This window comes from Anomaloglossus baeobatrachus, chromosome 1, assembly GCF_048569485.1.
Source record: "Anomaloglossus baeobatrachus isolate aAnoBae1 chromosome 1, aAnoBae1.hap1, whole genome shotgun sequence".
Lineage (NCBI taxonomy): Eukaryota > Metazoa > Chordata > Amphibia > Anura > Aromobatidae > Anomaloglossus > Anomaloglossus baeobatrachus.
Window position 1 is genome coordinate 645,122,156 of NC_134353.1, and position 25,025 is coordinate 645,147,180.

The window sequence follows — 25,025 nt, forward strand, 5'->3', positions numbered from 1 at the left end:
TGTCAATAGTAATTCTTCTTTATATCATGGACCGGAGCTGCACAGTGGCGACAAGGCCACACAACATAAGTGTCGTAGTGTGGCTAGGGCTTTCCTGAAGAGGCTGAATGCAACTGTGACTTCTCCCAGAGTAAGTTATGCAGAGCGAATGGCAAAAAAGCGCAATACAAGTCGGAGCACCCCGACCGGTGGTGTCTCGCCTGTAATGGAGTTGCGTATGGAGTAGCATGTCATGACACAAGGTCAGGTGGTGAGCGCTACAGGCTCACGCTGGATCCAAAAACCAACACATTTCAAAGGACTGTGTGTCCTTCGTCAGGGATAACAGACCCAGGAGTGAAGCTACTATTTAAAGTCATGAGTCCCCAAGGGGAGGATCCGAAACATTGCATGCCACCTACATCATTAACAACTTGCTGGAATGCCTGAAATTCTCACCATAAACTCTGCATGCACATGTATTTGTACACGTTTGTGCATACATCTTCATTTATATTTTTAAATTAGACAATTAAAAAAGAGGAGAAAAATTAAAATGAAAATACATTTGTTTGTGAATGACCGGATAATGAGAAAGGGGAGGATAGAATAAAATGTAATTTACTTTAATGAAATTTAATTATATTATATCCTCCCCTTTCTCCTAATCCTGTCATTCACATACAAATTTATTTTAATTGTAATCTTAGACAGTCTTGGGGTACCGTTTTTTATTCAAACAGCAGGTGTTCACAGTGTTGGCACCAATGTGTTTTTTCTACTATATTCCTTGGATAAGTCACTTTATGTTTTTGAGAAGGGTTTCAGTAGAAAGTAAATACTGGCCCTACTTTAAGGTATGATTTATAGTTGGCGCAAGACAAGTGTGGAAATTTGTGCTATGTGAATTTAGTTTCTTATTACCATTAAGAGAAGTGAATTTTGTTAGGAATGATCTTCAAACTCATTTCCCTGAACACTTGCTGGACCTGTTTATTCCGCAAAGTGTATATAAATGGATTAAGCACTGGTGTCATGACGCTGTTAAGAAGGGCAACAATTTTGTTAAGATCAGGAGAGGAACTTTCAACCGGTCTGACATAGATAAAGATGGCGCTGCCGTAAACTAACGAGACAACTGTAAAATGGGAAGTGCAAGTTGAGAAAGCTTTGATTTTTCCCCTGGTGGACGGTATCATAAGTATGGTAGAGAAAATACTACAATAAGAGATCAAAGTGATGCAGAAAGAACCCAAAATCACTGCAGAGGCAAAACTGGCAAAAACAATATTAAACTGATATATATCGGAGCAACTTATCTTTACAATAGCCGAACTATCACAGAAGAAATGATTGACCTCATATGGACCGCAGAAAGACAAATCAAACATTAACACTATGGGATAAATAAAAGTAATAAATCCAAATACCCAAGCTATACATACTAACCAAAGGCAGACCTTGTTGGTAATGATTGCGTGATACCTCAGTGGATGAGAAATTGCCACATAACGATCCACTGACATGACAGCTAAAAGATAAAATTCTATAGTCCCTAGTGATACATAGAAATAGAGCTGCAGAATACAGCCAGATATAGAGATGATTTTATTGTTCGATGCAAGAATAGTGAGCAATTTAGGTACCGTAGAAGATATGAACCAAATGTCCAAGAAAGCCAAACTGCTGAGAAAAAAATACATGGGAATATGAAGATGCTTGTCCAACCATATAGCGATAATAATTGATAGGTTTCCAATAAGAGATGTCAAGTAAAGTGTAAAAAACAGTAAGAAGACGCTGCTCTGTGCCCAAGAACCAAGTGTGAAACCAACAAGGATAAATTCTGTTTGATTGACGTGAATCATTTTCTTAAATTCACTTGGTATTTCAATAGACACACCATGATTGTAGAGTCTGTGGAAATAATATAGTGTATGTGCAGAAAGATGACACTGAATAATGTAGAACTCTTGTTTCCATGTCACATCCAATAAACCTGTGATAGAAGAACAAACATTCTAATCATTATATGGCTTGTCAAGGCTGGTGGCGATAATGCTGAATCCCATAAGCTACCATGTATTCATTACTCATCTATCCTAGGTCTAATTCTGAGAGCTGCAGCGCTTCTCTCACTTGGCCAGTTGCATCTCTTCCCCGCAGCAACTAGACACCTTCCTAAGTAGTCATGGAACGTGCTCGGTTATCACCACTTAGGCAGCAGGAAACTGCTTAAATACTCAGGTATTTCGCATTCCTGTCTCAACACAGTTCTACTATGATTTGTGTCCATTTTTTCATCCAAGTGTTAGCTCTGCGACTGCATTACTGTTCTTTGGTATATGAGGGTCATTACTCCAATTGCATTATGCAGCCCTGTTACACTGAAGTTATGGTACTCCAGGCCCACACTCCAACCTTGCTACATCCAAGGTTAAATTACTACGTTACTATTACTCAGCTCTGCTACAATAAGGTTTCCACTTCATTTCTGCTGCTCAGCTCTGCTACATCCACATCTTAGGTACTTCTGCTCTGCTGTTCAGCGCTGCTATTTTTCTAAAACCAGTGTAATAAAGTGAATCTGTCAGCAGGTTTCTGGCTATGTAATCTCAGGGTTGTATCAATTACTGGACTTCATTTTGCTTTTTTAACCCCTTCACGACCAGCCAATTTTGTGCTTTTAGTTTTTTTTCTCCATTCTTCTTCCCGAGAGACGTAACTTTTTTATTTTTCAGTCAATATGGTCATGTGAGGGTTCATTTTTTGCGGAACAAGCTGTATTTTTAAATGAAACCATGAGTTTTACCATATAGTGTACTGGAAAATGGCAAAAAAAATCCAAATGTGGAAAAATTGCAAAAAAGTGTGATTGCACAATAGTTTTTGGGATATTTTATTCATTGTGTTCACTATATGGTAAAACTGATGTGTTGTTGTGATGCCTGAGGTTGGTGCAAGTTCGTAGACACCAAACATGTATAGGTTTACTTTTATATAAAGGGTTAAAAAAATAAGAAGTTTGTCCAAAAAAAGTGGTGTACATTTGGCGCTATTTTCCGCAACCTGTAGTATTCTCATTTTTTGGGATCTATGGCTCAATGACAGCTTATTCTTTGTGTCTCAGCCTGATGTTTTCAACGGTATCATTTTTGTGCCGATCCTACATTTTGATCGCTTGATATTGCATTTTGCGAAAAATATGCAGCAACCATAAAACGTATTTTGGCGTCTGGAATTTTTTGCTGCTACGCCATTCACCGATCAGATTAATTGATTTTATATTTTGATAGCTTGGGCATTTCTAAACGCGGCAATATTAAATGTGTGTATATTTTTTAACACTTATTTTCAATGGGGCAAAAGGGGGGTGATTTGAACTTTTAGGTTTTTTTATATTTTTTAATTTTTCAAAACTTTTTTTAAACTTTTTTTTTATCCTACTAGTCCCCCTAGGGGGTATATGGATCAGCAGTCTGATCGCTCATTCATTTCTTCCTATCAGAGCAGCATCGTTCAGGCCGGTAGAAATGATCATCCATGTAAGCTGCAGTACTCGGCTGCTTCTTACAGGACCTTAGTCATGTGAGCTACAGGAGTCATCATATGACCCTGTGCTATCATGACAATCACCAGATCCACGTGATTACGTCACCTGACTTCCGGTATTGGCCTGTGAGTACAGAACTACCGCAATCGCCGTTAATAAGGCCCTGTCACGTCTTGACAGCGCCATTTAAGGGGTTAACAGGTATGGGTGGAGAGCGATTCCACTCGCACCTTCTAGGCACACATGTTAGTCTGTATAAATCAGCTGACATGTGCGCAGTAGCAGGTGTGGATTAACACTATGACTGCTAGGACGTAACTTTACTGCCCATGGTCATTAAGGGGTTAGTAGAATCCATTTTTTTTCTCTAATTTAGCAGTGGTCAAAATACTGTGCTATGCTGACTTAGGCCTCTTTCATGTACCCCAAAAAATAGTCGTCTGAGTGCCATCAGTGTTCTGGATCCACGATTAATATTTAACAAGCACAATGTATGCGGGATTATGTAATTACTAATTAGAGTTAACAGAAAAATTCAAAATCCCTTAAAATTCAAAATTTTATTTATTGATAGATTAAAACCACCCAAGTGAACAAAACGATAGCAAAAAATTAGCCAAGGGTAGTTATACACAGGGACTACAAACCTAGTAGGCAACGAGTAGCAGTAGGAACAGAAAGCAATTATGAGTGCAGGCACAGATCATTAACACTAGAACTACTGGACTCGTGACACCTATATAGAAATACATGGTGCAAAGTAGTCAAAATGACTACCTCAGTAGTTCTAGTGTTCTAGGCTTTACACGTTGCGACGTCGTTGCCGGCGCCGGATGTGTGGCACTTTTGTTTTGACTCCGACGATATCGCAGTAGCTATGTCGCAACGTGCAAGTACCCCTTAAAATGTGCTTTTCTGAACCAGAGATTTTGTGGTTCTACAGGCCACTGTACACACAGCGACATCGATAGCGATGTCGCTGCCGATCGCACCTGCCCCCGTTGTTTGTACGTCACAGGCAAATCGCTGCCTGTGGCGCACAATATCGCTAGGCCCCGTCACACAGACTTACCTTCGTAGCGACGTCGCTGTGGCCGGCGAACAGCCTCTTTTCTAAGGGGCGGTTCGTGCGGCGTCACAGCGACGTCACATGGCAGGCGTCCAATAGAAGTGGAGGGGCGGAGAACAGGTGCATGAAAGACACGCCCACCTCGTTGCCGGAGGATGCAGGTACGGTGCTGTCCGTCGTTCCAGGGGTGTCACACATAGCGATGTGTGCTGCCTTAGGAACGACCAACAACCTGCGTCCAAAAGCAGCAACGATATTTGGGATTAGAATGACGTGTCAATGATCAACGATTAGGTGAGTATTTTTGATCGTTAGCGGTCGCTTGTATGTGTCACACGCAATGACGTCGCTAATGAGGCCGGATGTGTGTCACGCATTCCGTGACCCCAACGACATCTCGTTAGCTATGTCGTTGCGTGTAAAGCGGCCTTACCTCATCAGGTGAGCCAAACCAACACAAATTATTCACATTTAGGGAACTAGAGTATGAGGGGCACGTGTGCAATAAAATTACAAGTTCTGCCCATAGAAATCAACAGTCAAAAAAAATAGTGGAAAGGTGATCAGGGATGGAGTTGTTTGGGTATGTTCACAAGGAGTTCTGAATGAAAAAAATCACATCCACAACCATATATTCAAAAAAGTACCTTCCAAAAAAACGCAAGAAATTGACTGTATGAGGATATAGCAAACAAGAGACAGACAAAATGAAAAATAGGAGAAAAAAACATGAGAAAAACTAAAAAGATCAAAGAAACAGACAACAGACCAATTTGTCTCCTATATATAAACATGTGCAAATGATTAGAAAAAAACAGTTTGCAAATAAAGAAATTTTTTTAGAAAGATGCAAAATATGAGTTAACCTATAAAGAATACCGACAAACGAAAAATCGTTAGGGAACAAGCAGACAACAAAAGAGCACAAAAAAATGACACTTTCCCTGTGCTACTGCTGGAACAGGCACCAATAGGCAGAATAGAGAACTTGTATCTATGGAGGGGTGGTAGACATGCCTAACCATTCACTATGGGGCTGCCGGGTGGTGCACTTGGCTTTTTCCAGCAGCTGCATAAAGAGGCAATCTAGCAAGCTCACTAATAACTTGGTTTTAATGGAGAACTAAATTAATGTGAACGAGACATCACCAAAAATGCTTTTTACCTCCAGATATCAGGTAAATCTGCAGGTAACTAGCAGTAAACCTTGTGCAGCTGACTGACGAGAAGTGCTACACACAGAAAATAAAGTTTAATCATAGTGTAACAATCCTATAAGGGATCGCTTTGAATCACCCAGATGGTGAAGGGGAGTGATTATGTCACCGCTCAGGATACTGAAAGCACAGCTGTAATCTCGCCTCGGCCCAACAAGTGACAGCCTGCCTACATAAAGGTCATTATATTTCAGGAGAATTCTCCGCAATTCGAATTTCCAGGTAAAATTTTTACCAACAGCCGAATTTTAATTTTGCGTGATCCGCTCATCCCTAGTTGTAGGGTCTTTCCAGTGACCACAACCACCTGGTAACAACACAGTCACAACAAGTATCTTCATAGTTCTCTGGTGCCAGCAAATAAATAAAACAGGTACCCAAAAATTGAATATATTGTACAATATATGAGAACCAATGGAATATTTGTACATGGTTAAAGGGGTTGTCTAAGTCCACAAGTCTGCCGTCACTCTATGTGTCCCTCTATGTGACTTCAGACTTGTGCACTGTACGCTGTGAAGATTCTCCAGTGTTAGAGCCGGAAACAGTAGTCACTTGGCCGCAAGTATGTGATGCATATATTCCTGGCCAGAAACTGACTAGATGGGTGCGGCCTCGCTCAATCCTTGCTTAATGCAAGGGTATTTCACTGACACTGGAAAATCCTCACAGCGCGTACTGTGTGCACTGTTAGGATTCAGAAGTCTGCAGACACATAGAATGACACATAGATTTAGACTGTACAACCCCTTTAACTCATATACTGTATGTGAGCTGAACATGGAGAATGGAAATTCTATATAAATTATAAGCAAGAAATAAAAGTGAGAAAATAAAGCCAACATCTTTGAAATGCTAGCATATATGAAAGACCAAAAACTGTACTATATCTAATGACTCACGCTGCTTCTGATACATTTTTAGAAGCTTTAGCATCTCATTATCATCCATATCAAACTGAATATATCTTTTTGCCTTTTTAAATGTAAATATAACTGTTTTTTTCTGAAACTTGTCTAGTTATTGATTTATAGAATGATCTTTACCATTGGGAAAAAAAAGATTTTCTGACATCTAACATTTCTGAAATAAGAAAGTTCCATTTTTGAATGTGAACAGAGATTTTATGGTATTTATCATAAATCTGTTAAGCACTATATGTCAGGGCAAATTCCCAGCTCTAGGCTTTTATGATACCTTGGAACCCAAAACTGTAACTTTGATGCAAAATATGGCCACAATACAGTAGTGTATCCCCCAGCTAGAACACAATGGTCATTTCTGATTTCACAGTAGTACATATGAAATGTAAAATAATGTATTAATTAAATTATTATTATTTATTAATTTTTATTCTTAAAATAAATTTTGACATGATGAGACACTAATTTGCTTTACCTTTTATGGACCATGTGCTTTGCTGTAATGTTTGCTTTCCTTTAATATACAAATCTGGAATGAAATATAGTTTAAAAAATGTAGCTAATGTAAACACTGCAAAGATAGAAAAAAACACATCTTCATAGTAAAAACTTTTATATAAGCCAAAATGCAGTCAAACCTGAAGTCATGACCTCTCAGAACCCTCCATTGATAATACACCTCATTGCCGTCTCTTGAAGACAAATATATATATATACACACACACACACACACATATATATATATATATATATATATATATATATATATATATATATATATAATATGTCCAGGTTGTGTTGTATTCTTCTTGCAGTCAATGACATACAGTACCTTATAATTTCTGAATAGGTATGGATTCCCCAGTGTGACTTGGCATACAATGCCTTTTATTAAGAATCCTCTCTTGTTTTCCAGTTTAAGTGTCTCCAAAGCACTACATAAATATTACCATTGGGAGCAAAAAATAAATAAATACATTTCTAACTTTTTCTATGACTTATTGAAATTAACTCAGATTCACTGATTTTTATACTTTCCATTTAAAACTATATGGACTGCGATAGGCTACATTGGTAGCTTATTTGGGGCCTTAGCAACCTATTAAGCCCTTGTACAATATTGAAATTCCTTTTTGTCCATCTTAGTGCTCAAATACATCAGTAATGTCCCCTCATCGGTAGAATCAACACAGAAGTAACATACACCTTTTATGCCACTGTACATAAAAAGCATCTAATTAGTTACAATGTCTCCCAATTAGCCTCATAATGTAATAATGTTCTATATTCTGCCCCATACATTAATAGCATCCAATTGATCCCAAATGTCCCCCAATTGGCCCCACACACAATAATGTCCTAAATTCTGGCCCCATACAGTTCTACATTATTGTAGTCTGGTTCCCACACAGAAAAAAGATCTGCCATTCTGGCCTCATAATGTAATAATGTTCCTCTTGTTGACCCCATAAAGTAATAATATCTGGCATTCTAGCTCCAATATTGAATTATTGTTCCCTTCTGAGCCCCCAAAAACTGTAATATCCACACAGTCTCCCCATACAGCGTAATGTCTCTTCTTTGGTCAAGTTACAGTATGTCACACAATGTGGCACTCTACATTTTAATTAAAAAGAAAAAAACACTCCACTCACCTGTCTCTGCTCCCATTATGAGCATCTCCTTTTTCCTTCTCCATGAATTGTCATAGGAGGTGCAATGCACTGACATTACTGTGTGATGTTGCCCTTATCCTGGGATAGACCTGCCACTGGCCTCTTATACATATACATCTTTTATAGGTAATGCAGGGCACTAAAGGGGGCTTTACATGGTAGCGATATCGGTAACGATATCGCTAGCTTGCGTACCCGCCACCATCGTTTGTGCGGCACGGGCATATCGCTGCCCGTCGCACACAAAATCGCGCTCCCCCGTCACACGGCTTACCTGCCCTGCGACGTCGCTCTGGCCGGCGATCCGCCTCCTTTCTAAGGGGGCTGCTCATTCGGCGTCACAGCGACGTACGTAACATGGCAGGCGTCCAATAGAAGAGATGGGGCGGAGATGAGCGGGACATAACATTCCGCCCACCACCTTCCTTCCGCATTGGCAGTGGAGGCAGGTTGTTCCTCGCTCCAGCGATGTGTGCTGCCGCAGGAACGAGGAACAACATCGCTAATGAGAAGTAAACGATTTTTTGTTTTAGGACGACCTCTCCGCGGCAAACGATTTTGGCCGCTTTTGCAATCGTTTTAGGTCGCACATAAGTGTCACACGCTGCAATATCGTTAATGACGCCGAATGTGCGTCACTAACGACGTGACCCCGACGATAAAACATTAACAATATCGTAGCGTGTAAAGCCCCCTTAAGGGTTCTCGGAGCTACAAAAGTTTCATTTAGATAAGGGGCACACGTTGTCTGCGGGCATCATGTAGCCTGCAGGCACCAAAAATCCCATGATGATTGCGGTCTGGTCAAGGGAACCAACATAAGTCTTTTATTTCAGCTGAATGTGAGTCCGACAGTGGCATAGCTGTACAGAGAGCTTGTCTCTGGTGGCACCGGCAATACATTTCAATTGAATGTACGTGTAGTGAAACGCGTTCAACTGAAATAAAGCAAAAATGGCACTAACCCCCTGGACCGGGCCACGATTGTCAAGGATTCTATGGTGCCTGTGGGCCTCATGTGCAGAAAAAAGGAGGCCGGGGGAACAGAGGACAGGTGAGAAGAATGTTTTTTTTTATATTTATGTGAAGAATGGCACAATAGAGGACATTACTACAGGATGGGACACTGCTACAATAAGGGGACCAGGATTGGGCATTATTACAAGATGAGGATCAGGATGAGACATTGCTACGTGAAGAGGATCAGGATGGGGACATTACTAAAAGATGAGGAACAGGATGGGGACATTACAACTAGATGGTGACCAGGATTGGCATTCCTACAAGATGAAGAGCAGGATTGGGCATTACTATAAGATGAGGACCAGAATGGAGACATTACTACAAGAAGGGGACCAGAATGGAGCATTACTACAGGATGAGAACCAGGATGGGGCAGATTACTACAAGAAGGGCACCAGAATTGGCACATTACTAAAAAGGGACAATAACTAGGCATTAGTACAAAATGAGGTCAATGATGGGGCACATTACTACAAGAAGGGGACTAGGATAGGCAGATTACTACAAGATGCGGACCAGATCGGGAACATAACTACAAGACAGAGACCAAGATGGGCACATTGCTACAAGATGTTGGCCAAAATTACTATATGGTGCTAATTGTAAGATTATATTACTTAAAAGACGGGCATAAAATCACAGACTAATGGCAGATGATGTAAACTGCCCAAGGCCAAAAAGACTGATGCACTGCAAGGATGTGTCGCGGGCGGGGAGGAGGGTGTCAGCACACTACGCTCACCCCTTCTGCTCGGGTCCAGCGGCTGCCGCTGCTCAGTGGTGGCTCGAGCTGTGGGCCGGATCCCGGGGGTTCTCGAGCGGCACTCCTCGCCCATGAGTGAAAGGGGGTGTTTGGGTGTTGGGATATTGTTTATTGTCCGTGACGCCACCCACGGTTGTGGTGATTTGTAGCACCACCGCTGCTCGATATGGGGGATCCCGGGAGTGGTGATGTGGAGCAGCTAGGTGTTGTGTTGCCCCTCCGTGGGTAGGGGTTGGTGATCCCGGGGCCCGGTGATGATGTGGGAGATGCAGGGCCTGGTGGGCGCAGGGACGCGGGGGCAGCGCTGTGCCTTGCGGCACTGTGGTACTCACTCAGCCTGAGACGTTGACACAGTTTTACGGTAAACCACACGGCTGGAAAGACGGTTCCCACGGACGGCTGCACTTGCTCTCCCAGTAGGTGATGGTGATGTCCCTTTTCCTTGCACCTTTGTTTCTGTGTTGGTAGCGATGGGTTCCCACCGGTAACCCGCTCCCCGGCTTCAAGCTGGACCGGAGGAGCTCTACTCTTTGCCCGCAGGCGCTGGCCCTGAGAAACTGGTGCCCTGGCGGTGGCGGTGTTTCTACTACAATGGTTGGGCTGTTGCCTTCAATCGGGACTTGGTTGTTGGGGGATCTACGTCCCCTTCACTGACGGATTTGGCAAATTATGGCGACTCCTAGCCTTGCCGGGGTCTGAGAGGCCCCTGCCCTGGTGCTGACTGTCCTTTGGTACACTGCTCCAGACCGCCGGGCCACTACCCGTCCGCGGTCCTTCCAGGAACTTCCAAACGGTCACCCCTTCAGACAATCACCACCGTTGCTGACCTTGCTGACTCTGTCCTGCACACAGCTGGACTCACTTCAGGCTTTCTTTCTGTCACCTTTCACCTTCCTTGAGCTTCTCTTACTCCTCCTTTACCACTTCCACTTCACTTCACTACTTTCACTTCCTTAGCTCATCTTAGCTGTTTACTCCTCTCTAGCCCTCAGCTAGACTTCAACTACTGGTTTTTCCCGCCTCCAGAGCTGTGAACTCCTCGGTGGGCGGAGCCAACCGCCTGGCCCACCCCCTGGTGTGAACATCAGCTCCTGGAGGAAGGCAACAAAGATTTTAGTTTAGCTTTGGTGTTCCTAACTGGGGTGTAGGGTGTGTTGGTGCAATGACCTGTGACCCCTGGCTTGCCCAGGGCGTCACATTCCCCCTTAGCAAAATGCAGACCGTCCGCGGGCTGCCCGTCCAACACCGGTTTTATTTTTCTGTAAATGCATAAAAAGGGATAACATTTTAAACGATAACATATATACATTTTTAATGAATCTTCCCTTAACGGGAGGCACTTTTACTTTAACGTTTCAAACGGTTTACGGTTATGGTTTCCGCTCTCTCCCACCCAAGTAACCTGGCCCTGATGCTGCCCCTAAAACCCAGGCAGCAACCCTTGACCCACAGTCCAGCACACGGTACCCGAGCGGGATCTGTCCTTTCCCTCCAGAGGGTAGCCACCGGTTCCTTTGGTGGCTGGGCCCCAGCCGGCTCTGCTGCGGACCCTCCCTCCAACCTGCCTCTCCGGAGGCTGCAATGCGGAAAACGGTAACGGCAAACAACTTATTTACAAGCCACTTAACGTTTGTGGTTGCCCTGCAAGTTCACGGGCTTGTCCATGGATAGTTCCCATGCAAAACATTTTAAACGGTCCCCACGGGGACAACGGTGCCGGCTCCGGCCGGTTGCAAATCACTTTAGACAATCAGGTGAAGTACACGGTAATCATTTTTCTTATCATTCTTTTTCACACTTTCAAACACAAAACAACTCTTTAAACTTCGGTCCCAATGGGGACTGTGCAGCGGGCATCCACTGCCCTATTCTGGATATTCAGGCTCTGGTGCTGCTGCTAAGGGAGGGGGCGCGGCGCTCACTCGGGACTCTTGGCTGCCCCTTAGCTTAGCGTCCAGCGCGAACCACCCCCGCTCCCCAAAGTGCCGGGTGTATTGCACGATGTCGCCCGGCATCAGGTTGCGGCCGGGATGCTCCTCAGGCAGGTGGGCATTCACATCCCGCCAGGCTATAAACACTTCGGCCTCCAGGCCCGGTTCATAAATAAACCCATAGCCCCGACGGACATCAAACCGCCTCACCTGCCCCTCGTACAACGGACCCCGGACACGGAACGTGGCCTGGCGGAGATTCTCCTTCTCCCTTATCGCTCTGGCCACCAGCTCAGCCTTCTTCCGTTCCCTTTCAGCGATCTCCAGGCCCAACGGTACCGGCTCCCTATCCCAATACGGCGCTGCTGTGAGCTCCGGCGCACGGGTCGGGCCCCGCGGGACATCCTGGACGTTGCCTACTGTCAGGAATCTGGGCAGCATGTCCCGCGGTGTCTTGGCCTTGGGCGCTGCCTTGCAGCAACAACCCGGCGCTACCTCAGCCGAGGTGTGGGGGATGAGCATAGGGGCTTTCCGCTGCTGGGCCTTCGGCTCGGAGCGGGTCATCGGCTCCGGCTCGGGGGACTTTTCAGGGGATGCCTCCGGTTCAACCTTCGGAATCTTCCACGGCAACACCTCCGGGTTACTACGGGCTCCGGCTACAGGTTGGCCCGCCTGGGCGGGGACGCTGGGTGTTGCTACCGGTTGTGGTGGTAGCAGGCCTAATGCCGGGGTCACGGCCTCCGGGACGGGTGGCGAGGGAGGCAGCGAAGGGAGAGGGCTTGGACCGGGTCCCTCAGCCGCAGCGACCGGTCCCTCGGGGACATAGGGGCGTGGGTCACTCACCCTCCCTTTCTCCGCTTCCTCCTCGCGTCTCCGCACGGTGGCTATAACGTCCGCCATGTCGGCCTCCCACTCCTCCATGAGGAGCTGCATCTTCACCTGCAGCCGTTGGTAGAGCTGCGCGGTCCGGATCTCCACCCACGCCGCGGTTCCAGGCGCGGGGGCTACGGTGTCGCGGGACGGCATCCACATGGTGACTTCTTCCAGGAACAATATGTCTGCAGAGTCCTGGCGTCCCTGCTTTTATAGCTGCTGTTACATGCAGCCAGCCGCCATCGCGTCCCCCTTAGCTCTTTCCGGCCCCTCCTCTCTCGGGGCGGGGTTTTGGCCTTCGCGCCTCTGCTACTCGAGAAGACGCTCGAGCGGGAACTTTTCGCGCCAAAGATGGCGGCTTCTGAAATTTTTCAGCCGGATACCTCCGGCGGTAACAAGGCGCACCTCTACCAAATGGCAGAGCGGTAGGATCCTGTTCGTGACGCCAAGTTGTCGCGGGCGGGGAGGAGGGTGTCAGCACACTACGCTCACCCCTTCTGCTCGGGTCCGGTGGCTGCCGCTGCTCAGTGGTGGCTCGAGCTGTGGGCCGGATCCCGGGGGTTCTCGAGCGGCACTCCTCGCCCGTGAGTGAAAGGGGGTGTTTGGGTGTTGGGATATTGTTTATTGTCCGTGACGCCACCCACGGTTGTGGTGATTTGTAGCACCACCGCTGCTCGATATGGGGGATCCCGGGAGTGGTGATGTGGAGAAGCTAGGTGTTGTGTTGCCCCTCCGTGGGTAGGGGTTGGTGATCCCGGGGCCCGGTGATGATGTGGGAAATGCAGGGCCTGGTGGGCGCAGGGACGCGGGGGCAGCGCTGTGCCTTGCGGCACTGTGGTACTCACTCAGCCTGAGAGGTTGACACAGTTTTACGGTAAACCACACGGCTGGAAAGACGGTTCCCACGGACGGCTGCACTTGCTCTCCCAGTAGGTGATGGTGATGTCCCTTTTCCTTGCACCTTTGTTTCTGTGTTGGTAGCGATGGGTTCCCACCGGTAACCCGCTCCCCGGCTTCAAGCTGGACCGGAGGAGCTCTACTCTTTGCCCGCAGGCGCTGGCCCTGAGAAACTGGTGCCCTGGCGGTGGCGGTGTTTCTACTACAATGGTTGGGCTGTTGCCTTCAATCGGGACTTGGTTGTTGGGGGATCTACGTCCCCTTCACTGACGGATTTGGCAAATTATGGTGACTCCTAGCCTTGCCGGGGTCCGAGAGGCCCCTGCCCTGGTGCTGACTGTCCTTTGGTACACTGCTCCAGACCGCCGGGCCACTACCCGTCCGCGGTCCTTCCAGAAACTTCCAAACGGTCACCCCTTCAGACAATCACCACCGTTGCTGACCTTGCTGACTCTGTCCTGCACACAGCTGGACTCACTTCAGGCTTTCTTTCTGTCACCTTTCACCTTCCTTCAGCTTCTCTTACTCCTCCTTTACCACTTCCACTTCACTTCACTACTTTCACTTCCTTAGCTCATCTTAGCTGTTTACTCCTCTCTAGCCCTCAGCTAGACTTCAACTACTGGTTTTTCCCGCCTCCAGAGCTGTGAACTCCTCGGTGGGCGGAGCCAACCACCTGGCCCACCCCCTGGTGTGAACATCAGCCTCTGGAGGAAGGCAACAAGGATTTTAGTTTAGCTTTGGTGTTCCTAACTGGGGTGTAGGGTGTGTTGGTGCAATGACCTGTGACCCCTGGCTTGCCCAGGGCGTCACAGATGCAGCAAGACCTCCATTAAATGGAGACATCACAGGTGCAAAGGAAGATGGTAAAATTGCACACTTGTGGCTTGCATAGGTCACTGTTCACACATGCAGGTTCACAGTATCTGGTAAGCAGCCTATTAGTTACGCCTCATCACAATAGATGCAAGCAGGCTGCACCAGTACTAAATATGTGCTCCATGCAGGGACAGTGAGTATAGTATGCAAGGCCTAACATAAAGATGCCTGGCTGCATCCTGTATAAAATATTCTGTGCAAAAGAATAAATAAATATATGGGGTATTGGTAGGTAATATGGCCATAGTACGGAAGCCCACAATCCACGTCACGGATCCTCATTTTTGTGGGTCCCTACACTAAAATATCATATATGTATATATATAAAAAACACCAAAAAGAGGAATAAAAATCCTCCAGAAATTAAGCAAAAACTCACAGACTAATGGCAGAAGATGTAAACTGCCCAAGGCCAGAAATTTGTATTCCTCTTTTTGGTGTTTTTTTTTTATATATATATATATTTTTTTTAATCATTAAAAATGCTGTTTTACATATGCACTAAAATAAACATCAAAAGGGTACATTCATTATCACAACATCCGTAACAAACGAAGCTATAAAACTATACCATAACCCATATGATGAATCTCATTTAAAAAATTAACAAGTGAAACATGTTAAAATCAGTGATCAAAAAATTTTAAAAAATTAAAATATGGCATCCCTAAAAATGTCACTTTTTCCTGCAAAGAATGTGGCCCCCCAAATTAAAAAAATCTCTATGCGCGCCCCATATACCCAGCCAAGTTTGTGACAACCGATCTAGATGTTCTTTCGAGAACACACATCCCTCTAAAAATAGTATTGGCAGCTTTGGGCCCTCTCTGAACCAGGCCTGATCGCAGTCACACCATCTGTGATTGAAATCATTATGCCTATGCTTAGGGGCAAGTGAAAGGGCAAGGGAACCACAGACAGGGAGAAGAAGACCCATTGTATAGTCCGGTCCCTGTGCACCGAAATCTAATTAGCAGAAAACTTCAAATGGTGATTAAAGAAAAATCACAAAATGGATTTCTTCACCAAAGGTGTCAATTTAATTAGTATTACAGTACCATCACAGCCATGTATTTGCTTTACATTACAAAATCGAGCTGACAGGTTCTCTTTAAATATTGCTTTAAGCATTTCTGCCGCCCCTGTGCCAGCAGCCAGTGCTGCTCGGATCCGGATCTACGGTATGGCTCGAGGGGTTCTCCGGACCCGGGGGTCACGCGGACACTCCGAATGAAACGGAGACATATTTATACGGGATTGGTTGTAAAATGTTTCTGATGCCACGCACGGTGTGTGGTGAGATGTAGCACCACCGCTGCCGTTACGGGGCTCCCGAAGACGTTGGGCTGGCAGCTGGATGTTAACCCCTCCGTGGGCAGGGATGGACGTCCCGGGGCCCAGTGTCTCTATGTTGAGGATGGTGAGTGCAGGGGTTGGCGCACCCGACCAGGCCGGGGATGTTACTCACGGTCGAATAAAGCACACAAGTCCTGTGGTAAACCAAGGTGATGGTGGTCGGCTGCCGCAGATGGGTGTATCTGATCCCACACCCGGGTTGGTAGTCAAAGTCTCTCTCCTCTGCACTCAGTGTGTTGTAGGTAGGACTTCCCGGTGTGAAACACGGGAGTCCGCTCCCTGTCCTTTGGTTGGGAGCCGTGCCCATCTGACGCTGACCCTTGGGATCTACGGGCCCTGGCAGTGGCCCTATCCCTCTCTGTGGGTAGTTGTCTACTTTTTGGGACTTAGGTTGGGACAGGACCTAAAATCCTGCCCTCAATTGGTTTATTAGCTAGGCCGTTGGTTCTGGTCCTGGTTTCAGGGTCCGAGTACCCCCTGTGCACAAGGTTTCCGGGTCGGTTCTCCGGTGTCGGTACCAGCGGGCTCCAACCCTGCCCCGGTCCACCTCGGATCTCCGGCAGCTGTCTTCCCGTCTCCTGCAGACTCTGGCTACTGTCTGCCACCTAGCCAAGGTGCCAGGGCTTCGACCCTTGCACTTGTCAGCTTCACCTCCACTCCAAACTTAAACTTGAACGTTAACTGACTGTTTTCCCACCCCGGGCTCTCTAGACCCCTAGGTTGGCGTGTCCCAACCACCTGGTCCCGCCCACTGGTGTGTCCGTCATTCCCTGAGGGGTGTAACTAGGGTTTCAGGTTGGCTGATTTAACCCTTCGTGGGATGGGTGTTTTGCGGGGGCCTACATGTACAACTACCTGGTTTTCCAGGATGCTACATTCTCCCTTGATTGAATACAGACCGTCCGTGGCCTGTCCGACCACCACCATTTATTTTTTTAACAGGAACTGGGAAAGTAGAAAAACAAATTTACAATTATAATAACATATTTACAATATCTTCCCTTACGGGAGGCACAAACCTTAAACTTTGCACATTTAAACGGAACGGGACGGACCGGGCCACCTTCTTGTTGCTCCCACTCAAACAAACCTGACCCTGGTGCCACCTCAAAAAACTGGTTGGCACCCCTTTTCCCAAGTCCAGGAACGGGTCCGGGTGACGCCCACACGGGCTTGGTAAAATGATCCTTACCCGGCAGTCCTTGTCACGGGTTCCCAAGTCCGGAGACCCCTGGCCTGGAGGTTAGTCAACAATTTTGGTAGTGACTGGGCCTCGGCCGACTCTACCGCAGGCCCTTCCTCCAATCTGCCTCTCCAGTGGCTGCCATGAGCAAGAAAGGTAGCCATGAATCATTTACAAGGCCCAATAGTTTTTGGGTTGGCTTTCCAGTCCAAAGCCATGGTCCATGAACTGTAAAAATTTGTAACGGGGTTAACTGTAACTGGTGTAGCCGGGAACCACTACCTTAACAACTTTCTTGGCTTGAAGATGGCAGAGGGGGTGGAGGCACACCTTCTCATCCATCTTTCCCCACTTTTTGCACATCGAGGGCGAACCACCCCCTCTCTCTGCAGTGCCGGGTATAGGAGACCAACTCTCCTGGCTCCAGATCACGATCCAAGTGACCTATAGGCAAATGAGGGGCCACATCCCTCTGGGATACAAAAATCTCGGCCTCCAGGCCCGGCTCATAAATAAAGCCCCATCCCTTCTGAGGGTTAAAGTGCCGGACCTGTCCTTGGAACGTCGGGCTCCGCACCCGGAAAGTTGCCTGCCGGAGGTTATCCGTCTCCCGTATTGTCCTGTTCAGTACTTCGGCCTTCCGCTTCTCCCTGGCCACGATCTCCGTCTTCAGCTGCTGCCGCTGCCGCTCCCAATACGGAGTATGGGTTCCGCACTCTGCTCCCTCCTGCTCAGGGGCTTGTACCATCCGGACGCCCTCACTGCCGGCTACGACCGGGCTCACGTGAAGTGGAAGATGGCTCCGTTGATCCACGGCCTGCTCTGCTGCCCTACAGGAGCATCCCGGCTGCGCCTCAACTGGGACCGGGTACTGGGGAGCGGCCGGCGTCTTTGCTGACTTCCGGTCGGGCGTCGCCTCTGCTGTGGCTGGGCGGATTGCCGGGGCCAACGTCATCCAGTGTGCTGCCTTCTCCAGGATCGGGGATGATGTCATCTCTGGTGCGGCTGGGCTCGGGGCCGGAGGGGATGTCTTCCAGCCTTTGTCTTTCACGGGGCTGTTACAGGTGCCGGAGCGGTGGCACCATTGCTGGGCCCTCACAGGCAGATGGAACGGGTACCGCTGCCGTGGCTTGTGGCAGCGGACCGAGCGAGGCACTAGCTACAGGTACGGGCAGCGAGGGAGGCGGGGTGGCGGACGGGGGCTCCTCAGCCTGTTGGGCCGATCCCGGTGGGACATAGGGGCATGGGTCGCTTACCCACTCCCCCGAGGTCATCTCCACTTCGAGGGCCCGGACAGCTGCAGCCAGTTCCTGCATCTCAGCCATCCATCTTTTTAGTAGAAATTTGGCCTGGGCCTGGATTCTTCGGCACATCCGTTCTGTCTGGGCTTCCACCCAGTCGGCAGTCCAGGGGGCACATCCTTCCATCTTCGGGTTGCCGGACCGGTCAGACATCCTCTCGAGGTGGTGTCCAGGAATGTTAGATGGCAGAGTCCTGGTGTCCCTACCTCTTATTTCCTCGGATCATATGCCGCTATTCTCGCCCGCCCCCTGGTGTTTTTGGGTGCAGTCCTCTGATGCGGCTTGCTAGTGTCGATTTCGGCCTCAGGGTTTTCCTAACGACCTTATTCCCGGGGGGAGGCTTCAGCTTCGCGCCCTTTCTCAGGGATGAAGACTAGAGATGAGTGAACCGGTCGCGGTTCGGCTCGAGGTCGGTTCGCCGAACGGAGGTCTCGTTCGAGTTCGGTTCGTCGAACGTTCGACGAACCGAACTCGAACCAATAGGCTATAATGGGAGGCAATCACACACCACTTCCTCATCTCGCCCCCTATCTGTCGGTGTCCCTCAAGGCTCAGTTCTTGGACCCCTGCTGTTCTCCATCTACACCTTCGGCCTGGGACAGCTCATAGAGTCCCACGGCTTCCAGTATCATCTCTATGCCGATGACACACAGATCTACCTCTCTGGACCTGACATTACCTCTCTACTAACCAAAATACCACAATGTCTCTCTGCTATTTCATCCTTCTTATCTGCACGATTCCTAAAACTTAACATGGACAAAACAGAGTTTATTGTCTTTCCTCCTCCTCACTCATCTCCTCCAACAAGCCTTTCCATCAAACTCGATGGTTGCTCACTCACCCCAGTCTCACAAGCTCGTTGCCTTGGAGTGACCCTCGACTCTGCTCTATCCTTCAAGCCACACATCCAAGCCCTCTTCAACTCATGCCGATTACAACTCAAAAATATCTCCCGGATCCGTGCTTTCCTTAACCAAGAATCTGCAAAAACATTAGTGCATGCCCTCATCATCTCCCGCCTCAACTACTGCAACTTCCTGCTCTCTGGCCTACCTTCCAACACTCTTGCACCCCTCCAATCTATCCTAAACTCTGCAGCCCGCTTAATCCACCTCTCCCCTTGCTACTCCCCAGCCTTGCCACTCTGCCAATCCCTTCACTGGCTTCCCATCGCCCAACGACTCCAGTTCAAAACATTAACCATGACATACAAAGCCATGCACAACCTGTCTCCTCCCTACATCTGTGACCTAGTCTCCCGGTACCTACCTGCACGCAACCTTAGATCCTCACAAGATCTCCTTCTCTGCTCCTCTCTTATCTCCTCTTCCCACAATCGTGTACAAGATTTCTCCCGCGCATCCCCCATACTCTGGAACGCTCTACCTCAGCACATCAGACTCTCCACTACCATGGAATGCTTCAAGAGGAACCTCAAGACCCACCTCTTCCAACAAGCCTACAACCTACAATAGCCCTCAGTCCAGTAGACCACTGCACAACCAGCTCTGTCCTCACCTATTGTACCATCACCCATTCCCTGTAGACTGTGAGCCCTCGCGGGCAGGGTCCTCTCTCCTCCTATACCAGTCTGTCTTGTACTGTTAATGATTGTTGTACGTATACCCTCTTTCACTTGTAAAGCGCCATGGAATAAATGGCGCTATAATAATAAATAATAATAATAATAACACATAAAAATGCATGATAAATGTACACAAACAGTTAATAAACATTGCCATAACACTTACCGGTCCCCGCGATCCCTCCTGCACTCTGTCTCCTGCCGCTATTCCATCCGATGATCGCTGAATCCTCCCGGTGACCAGCACTGCCAGCAGCGATGCAGGACCTATCGTGACGTCAAAATAGCCATGTGACCAGTCACGTGGCTATTATCTCATTGTCTACAGACTGGTCACATGACTATGACGCGTCATGTAGGACCTGTCATTGCACTCTCCGGTACACGGTGCACATTTGTGTATCGCCGTGTACTGGCAACATGCTCTAGCACACGGTCGACTCCCCGTTCCGTTAGGGACCGGCTGACACAGCCGGTCATTAACGGAGATCACCGTTGCCATAGTAACGCAGTTAGCGGTGACATCACCACTAACCGCGGCTCCGAGAGCACCGTTGCTATGGTAACGCGTCTGTCAGCGTTACCGCTGTTACTGCTGACAGCCAGCAGCACTGATCTCTCACGGAGTGAAGGCTGCACGCTGCTTCCCGATTGTAGTGAGGATTGTAGTGAGGATGAGGTGCCCCAGCTCATCAAGTGATGAGCTGGGGCACCTCATCCTCACTACAATCGTCACTACTACTACACTAGTGAGGATTGTAGGGAGGATGAGGTGCCCCAGCTCATCAAGTGATGAGCTGGGGCACCTCATCCTCACTACAATCCTCACTACTACAACACTAGTGAGGATTGTAGTGAGGATGAGGTGCCCCAGCTCATCAAGTGATGAGCTGGGGCACCTCATCCTCACTACAATCCTCACTACTACTACACTAGTGAGGATTGTAGTGAGGATGAGGTCCCCAAGCTCATCAAGTGATGAGCTGGGGCACCTCATCCTCACTACAATAGTCACTACTACTACACTAGTGAGGATTGTAGTGAGGATGAGGTGCCCCAGCTCATCAAGTGATGAGCTGGGGCACCTCATCCTCACTACAATCCTCACTACAATCCTGAAGTGCAGTTTCTTCAAATTCATTTAAAGGCACTTGGAACGCTGAAATTGCTGCTTATAATTTAAGCCTCTATTAAAAACCTTTTTGCTTATGGATTGAAAAAAACTCTCCAGGTATCTGAAAAATCATATTGCAGTGATAGTTTCAATTGGCATTAAATATCATATGCCTTGAAGCATCACTTAATATACTATACTAGATTTAATAATTGCTCTACTACCGGCCGGGGTACTGCAACCAGACACCTGGTATCTGTTTGCTGCACTATCAATTACTTTTCTTTATTTTTACTTTTATTTTTATTTCTACCATATGTGGTTTATTCTTCTTTCTTTTTCCTTGTTCTATTGTGTGAATTGTTTTGAATAAATTTGTGTCTAAAACAAGGATAGCAATAAAAAGTATAAAATATTAATAAAAAAACCTCTTATCAGCGCTGGTTTATTGGGGATTTATTGGGCTGACAGGGGGTAATAAAGATGGAGTCTCTAATGTGTCTGTGTATTTATTTCTATTAAAGTATTTTTTCTCTGTGTGTTGTCTTTTTTTTTAACCCTTTATTGGAGATTCTTAATGGCCGGGTCAAACGTGCCTAATAGTGATGAGCGAGTACTAAAAAGCTCGGGTGCTCGAGGCTCGGGCTGAGCATCCCAAGATACTCGTGTACTCGGCCCGAGCACCGAGCCCAATGTTATCCTATGGGAGACCCGAGTATTTTTATGAAATGACCCCCGGCAGCATGTAGAAACCCTAAAAATGTCACAAAAGTCTCAGAAGAGTGCTCAAATGACATGGCAACAGCATGGGGAAGACCCCTTGAAGCATTTATCACTCAAAAGTCACAGCTGTGAACAATTTTGTCCGCGTTTTACACCATTTTTACGGACTCACCAGAAAACCTTCAAAAATGACACCAAAATGAATTTTCATGGCAGAAATGTTAAGGGCACATACCCAATAGTGAGATAGAGCTGGTGTATGTTACTTTTTGAGATAATACATGAAAGATTTTACGTAAAACATTGTGTGGCACTCCGATGTCCCTGAGAAGAGACGTACTTGAAGGCCTCTTGAGTCTAATGTGCCCATTTTGAGGAAGTGAGTCTTTGTAGTATTTTCCTTTGCCAGGGCAGTCCAAAATTGTGAGGTTCACCAATGCCCCTGCATACAGATGTGTATGAGGGCCTGTAAACCTAAAGTGCCTATTGTAAGGAAGTGGGTCTATTGTAGTATAGCCCTTTGGCAGGACAGCCAAAAATTGGGAGGCTCCACGTTGTCCCTGGATAGAGACGTGCATGAGGGCCTGTAAACCTGAAGTGCCCATTGTAAGGAAGTGGGTCTATTGTAGTATAGCCCTTTGGCAGGGCAGCCAAAAATTGGGAGGCTCCACGTTGTCCCTGGATAGAGACGTGCATGAGGGCCTGTAAACCTGAAGTGTCCATTGTCAGGAAGTGGGTGTATTGTAGTATAGCCCTTTGGCAGGGCAGCCAAAAATTGGGAGGCTTCACGTTGTCCCTGGATAGAGACGTGCATGAGGGCCTGTAAACCTGAAGTGTCCATTGTCAGGAAGTGGGTGTATTGTAGCATAGCCCTTTGGCAGGGCAGCCAAAAATTGGGAGGCTCCACGTTGTCCCTCGATAGAGAAGTGCATGAGGGCCTGTAAACCTGAAGTGTCCATTGTCAGGAAGTGGGTGTATTGTAGTATATGATTCAATAATTTTTATTAGGTTTTCAAAGTTTATACATAAGACAGTTCTAACAAAAACAATAAAACAAAGTGCTGTATAGCATTACTTCATGCTATATCAAACAAATAATATACAGTAGACATATACAAAAGGAGAAACAAACAAATAACATTGGTAAAAACTATGACATACAGTCGGATTAGGTATTTACAAAGTATGATATTCAAATAATATGTCAGGAGATAGATGTAAACAAACAATTTTCTTACTAAACTAATTAAATAAGTATAGTGTATCACGTTTATACAAGAATTATAACTAGATTAGATTTAAAATTTTATGTATTGTTGTTAATAAAGTCAGTCCATGGGTCCCATTTTTTATGAAATCTGTTCCAAGAGTTATTAATTAGAGCATGCTTCTCTTCGAAGAACTTATGAAGGGATATTTTTTCTATTAGATCGTAAATATTTGGAATTTTATTGGATTTCCAACGTGCCGCCAATTCGATTTTGGTAACTAGAAGGATATGAATTACGATGGCCCTGTATTTTATGTTTATTGTATCCGAATCTATCGATAAGAGAGCTATTTGGGGGGTTAGACTTATTTTTGAGTGCATTATCAGATTTATTATTTTAGACACTTTCTGCCATAAGCTTCTGATTTTAGGACAGCTCCAAAAAATATGAACAATGTCACCTTTTGTATCACAACCTCTCCAGCATGTTGGTTTTTGGCTTGGGAATATTTTAGCTACTTTGTCCGGAGTGAAATACCATCTGGTATAAATCTTATAATAAGCTTCATGTAATGTAGCGCAGATATTGGAAAGGTATGTGTTTTTAAGAACTTTATCCCATTGGTCTTGGGTGAATTCTACTTTCAAGTCCTTTTCCCAACTGGATATGTGTATCATTTTTCTTGTCGGGAGTTCAGAATTGTAGGCATGATAGATGTTCTTATGACTCCATATTAGTTTGTTATTTGGGTTGTTTATCAATTTAAGTATGAATTTGTTTATTTTACATTTGGGTTCTACAAGTTTCCGGATGGTTTTCCTTATTTCTAGGAAGAAGTAAAGATCTTTATTTGGTATATTGTTTTGTAGTTTAAGTTGTAAGAATGAGGTGAAGTTTGTACCATCGTATATATTTTTTATGTATTTTATCCCTGACTGGATCCATCTATCTACTGTCTCGGTATTGTTTGACAAATCTATATTTTTTATCTCAGTATTTTTAAAGACTTCAAAAGTCATTTTGTCTTTGGAGATTCTTGAAATCTTTTCCCAGGAAGTAAATGCAGCATTAATAGTGCTGCTATCATAGGTATTTGATTTTCGTCCTCCAAAGCTTAGTAACTGTTCCAGTAAAGGAGAGCGGAAAGAATTATTTCCTGATAATATTAGTTCCAAGTTAACCCAAGTTGGAGTATTTTCATTTTTTAATACCCAATTGTTGGTTTGTTTTAATAAATTTGAGTAATAATATGCTTGTATATTAGGAAGGCCGTATCCTCCAATAATTTTATTTTTGAATAATGTATTTTTGGCCACCCTTGCTTTACTATTATTCCAGACATATTTGTTGATCAATTTTTGCAATTTGACTAGGAATTCGTCTGGGATGATGATAGGTAGACATCTAATTGTATATACAATTTTGGGTAGAATAAACATCTTAGCTACCAATATTCTACCAAGCCAAGTCGTTTCGGTTTTGTTGTATGTTGCAAAGTCTTTTTCAAGCTGAGATAAGAGTTTATTCATGTTGAGGATTAAGGTGCTTTTAATATCTTTTGTGAAAGTAATACCTAAGTATTCAATAGCGTCTGTAACCCATTCATAATTAACATTATTTCTAAGATTTTCTTGTGCTGTTGGGATGAGGTTAAGAGCTAGCATTTTTGACTTTTTCTCATTAATTTTAAAGTTTGAAACAATGGAGAATTCTTTCAAAATGTTGTTTATTTCATTGATGGAGTTTAATGGGTCGCTAAGACTCAT

At 45.9% G+C, this 25,025-nt stretch overlaps 1 protein-coding gene across 1 annotated transcript; it reads right to left on the reverse strand.

The window, feature by feature from the left end:
- Positions 1-905: 905 nt before the first annotated feature.
- LOC142244919 (olfactory receptor 6C70-like) lies at positions 906-25,025 on the reverse strand. The gene is made up of 4 exons (XM_075317065.1): positions 24,719-25,025; positions 7,217-7,270; positions 6,721-6,834; positions 906-1,978 (listed from the first exon to the last, which is right to left on the reverse strand). Exons 1-4 carry the CDS (start codon positions 25,023-25,025, stop codon positions 906-908), a joined length of 1,548 nt encoding a protein of 515 aa, XP_075173180.1.

Excerpts from the sequence above, each read along its gene's own strand:
- LOC142244919 (XM_075317065.1), bottom strand. The coding sequence starts at position 25,025 with ATGAGTCTTAGCGACCCATTAAACTCCATCAATGAAATAAACAACATT. Across the intron at positions 7,271-24,718 it reads AACCGAAACGACTTGGCTTG|ATTTGTATATTAAAGGAAAG; the intron begins GTAGAATATTGG and ends ATTTCATTCCAG. Across the intron at positions 6,835-7,216 it reads AAGCACATGGTCCATAAAAG|ACAAGTTTCAGAAAAAAACA; the intron begins GTAAAGCAAATT and ends ATCAATAACTAG.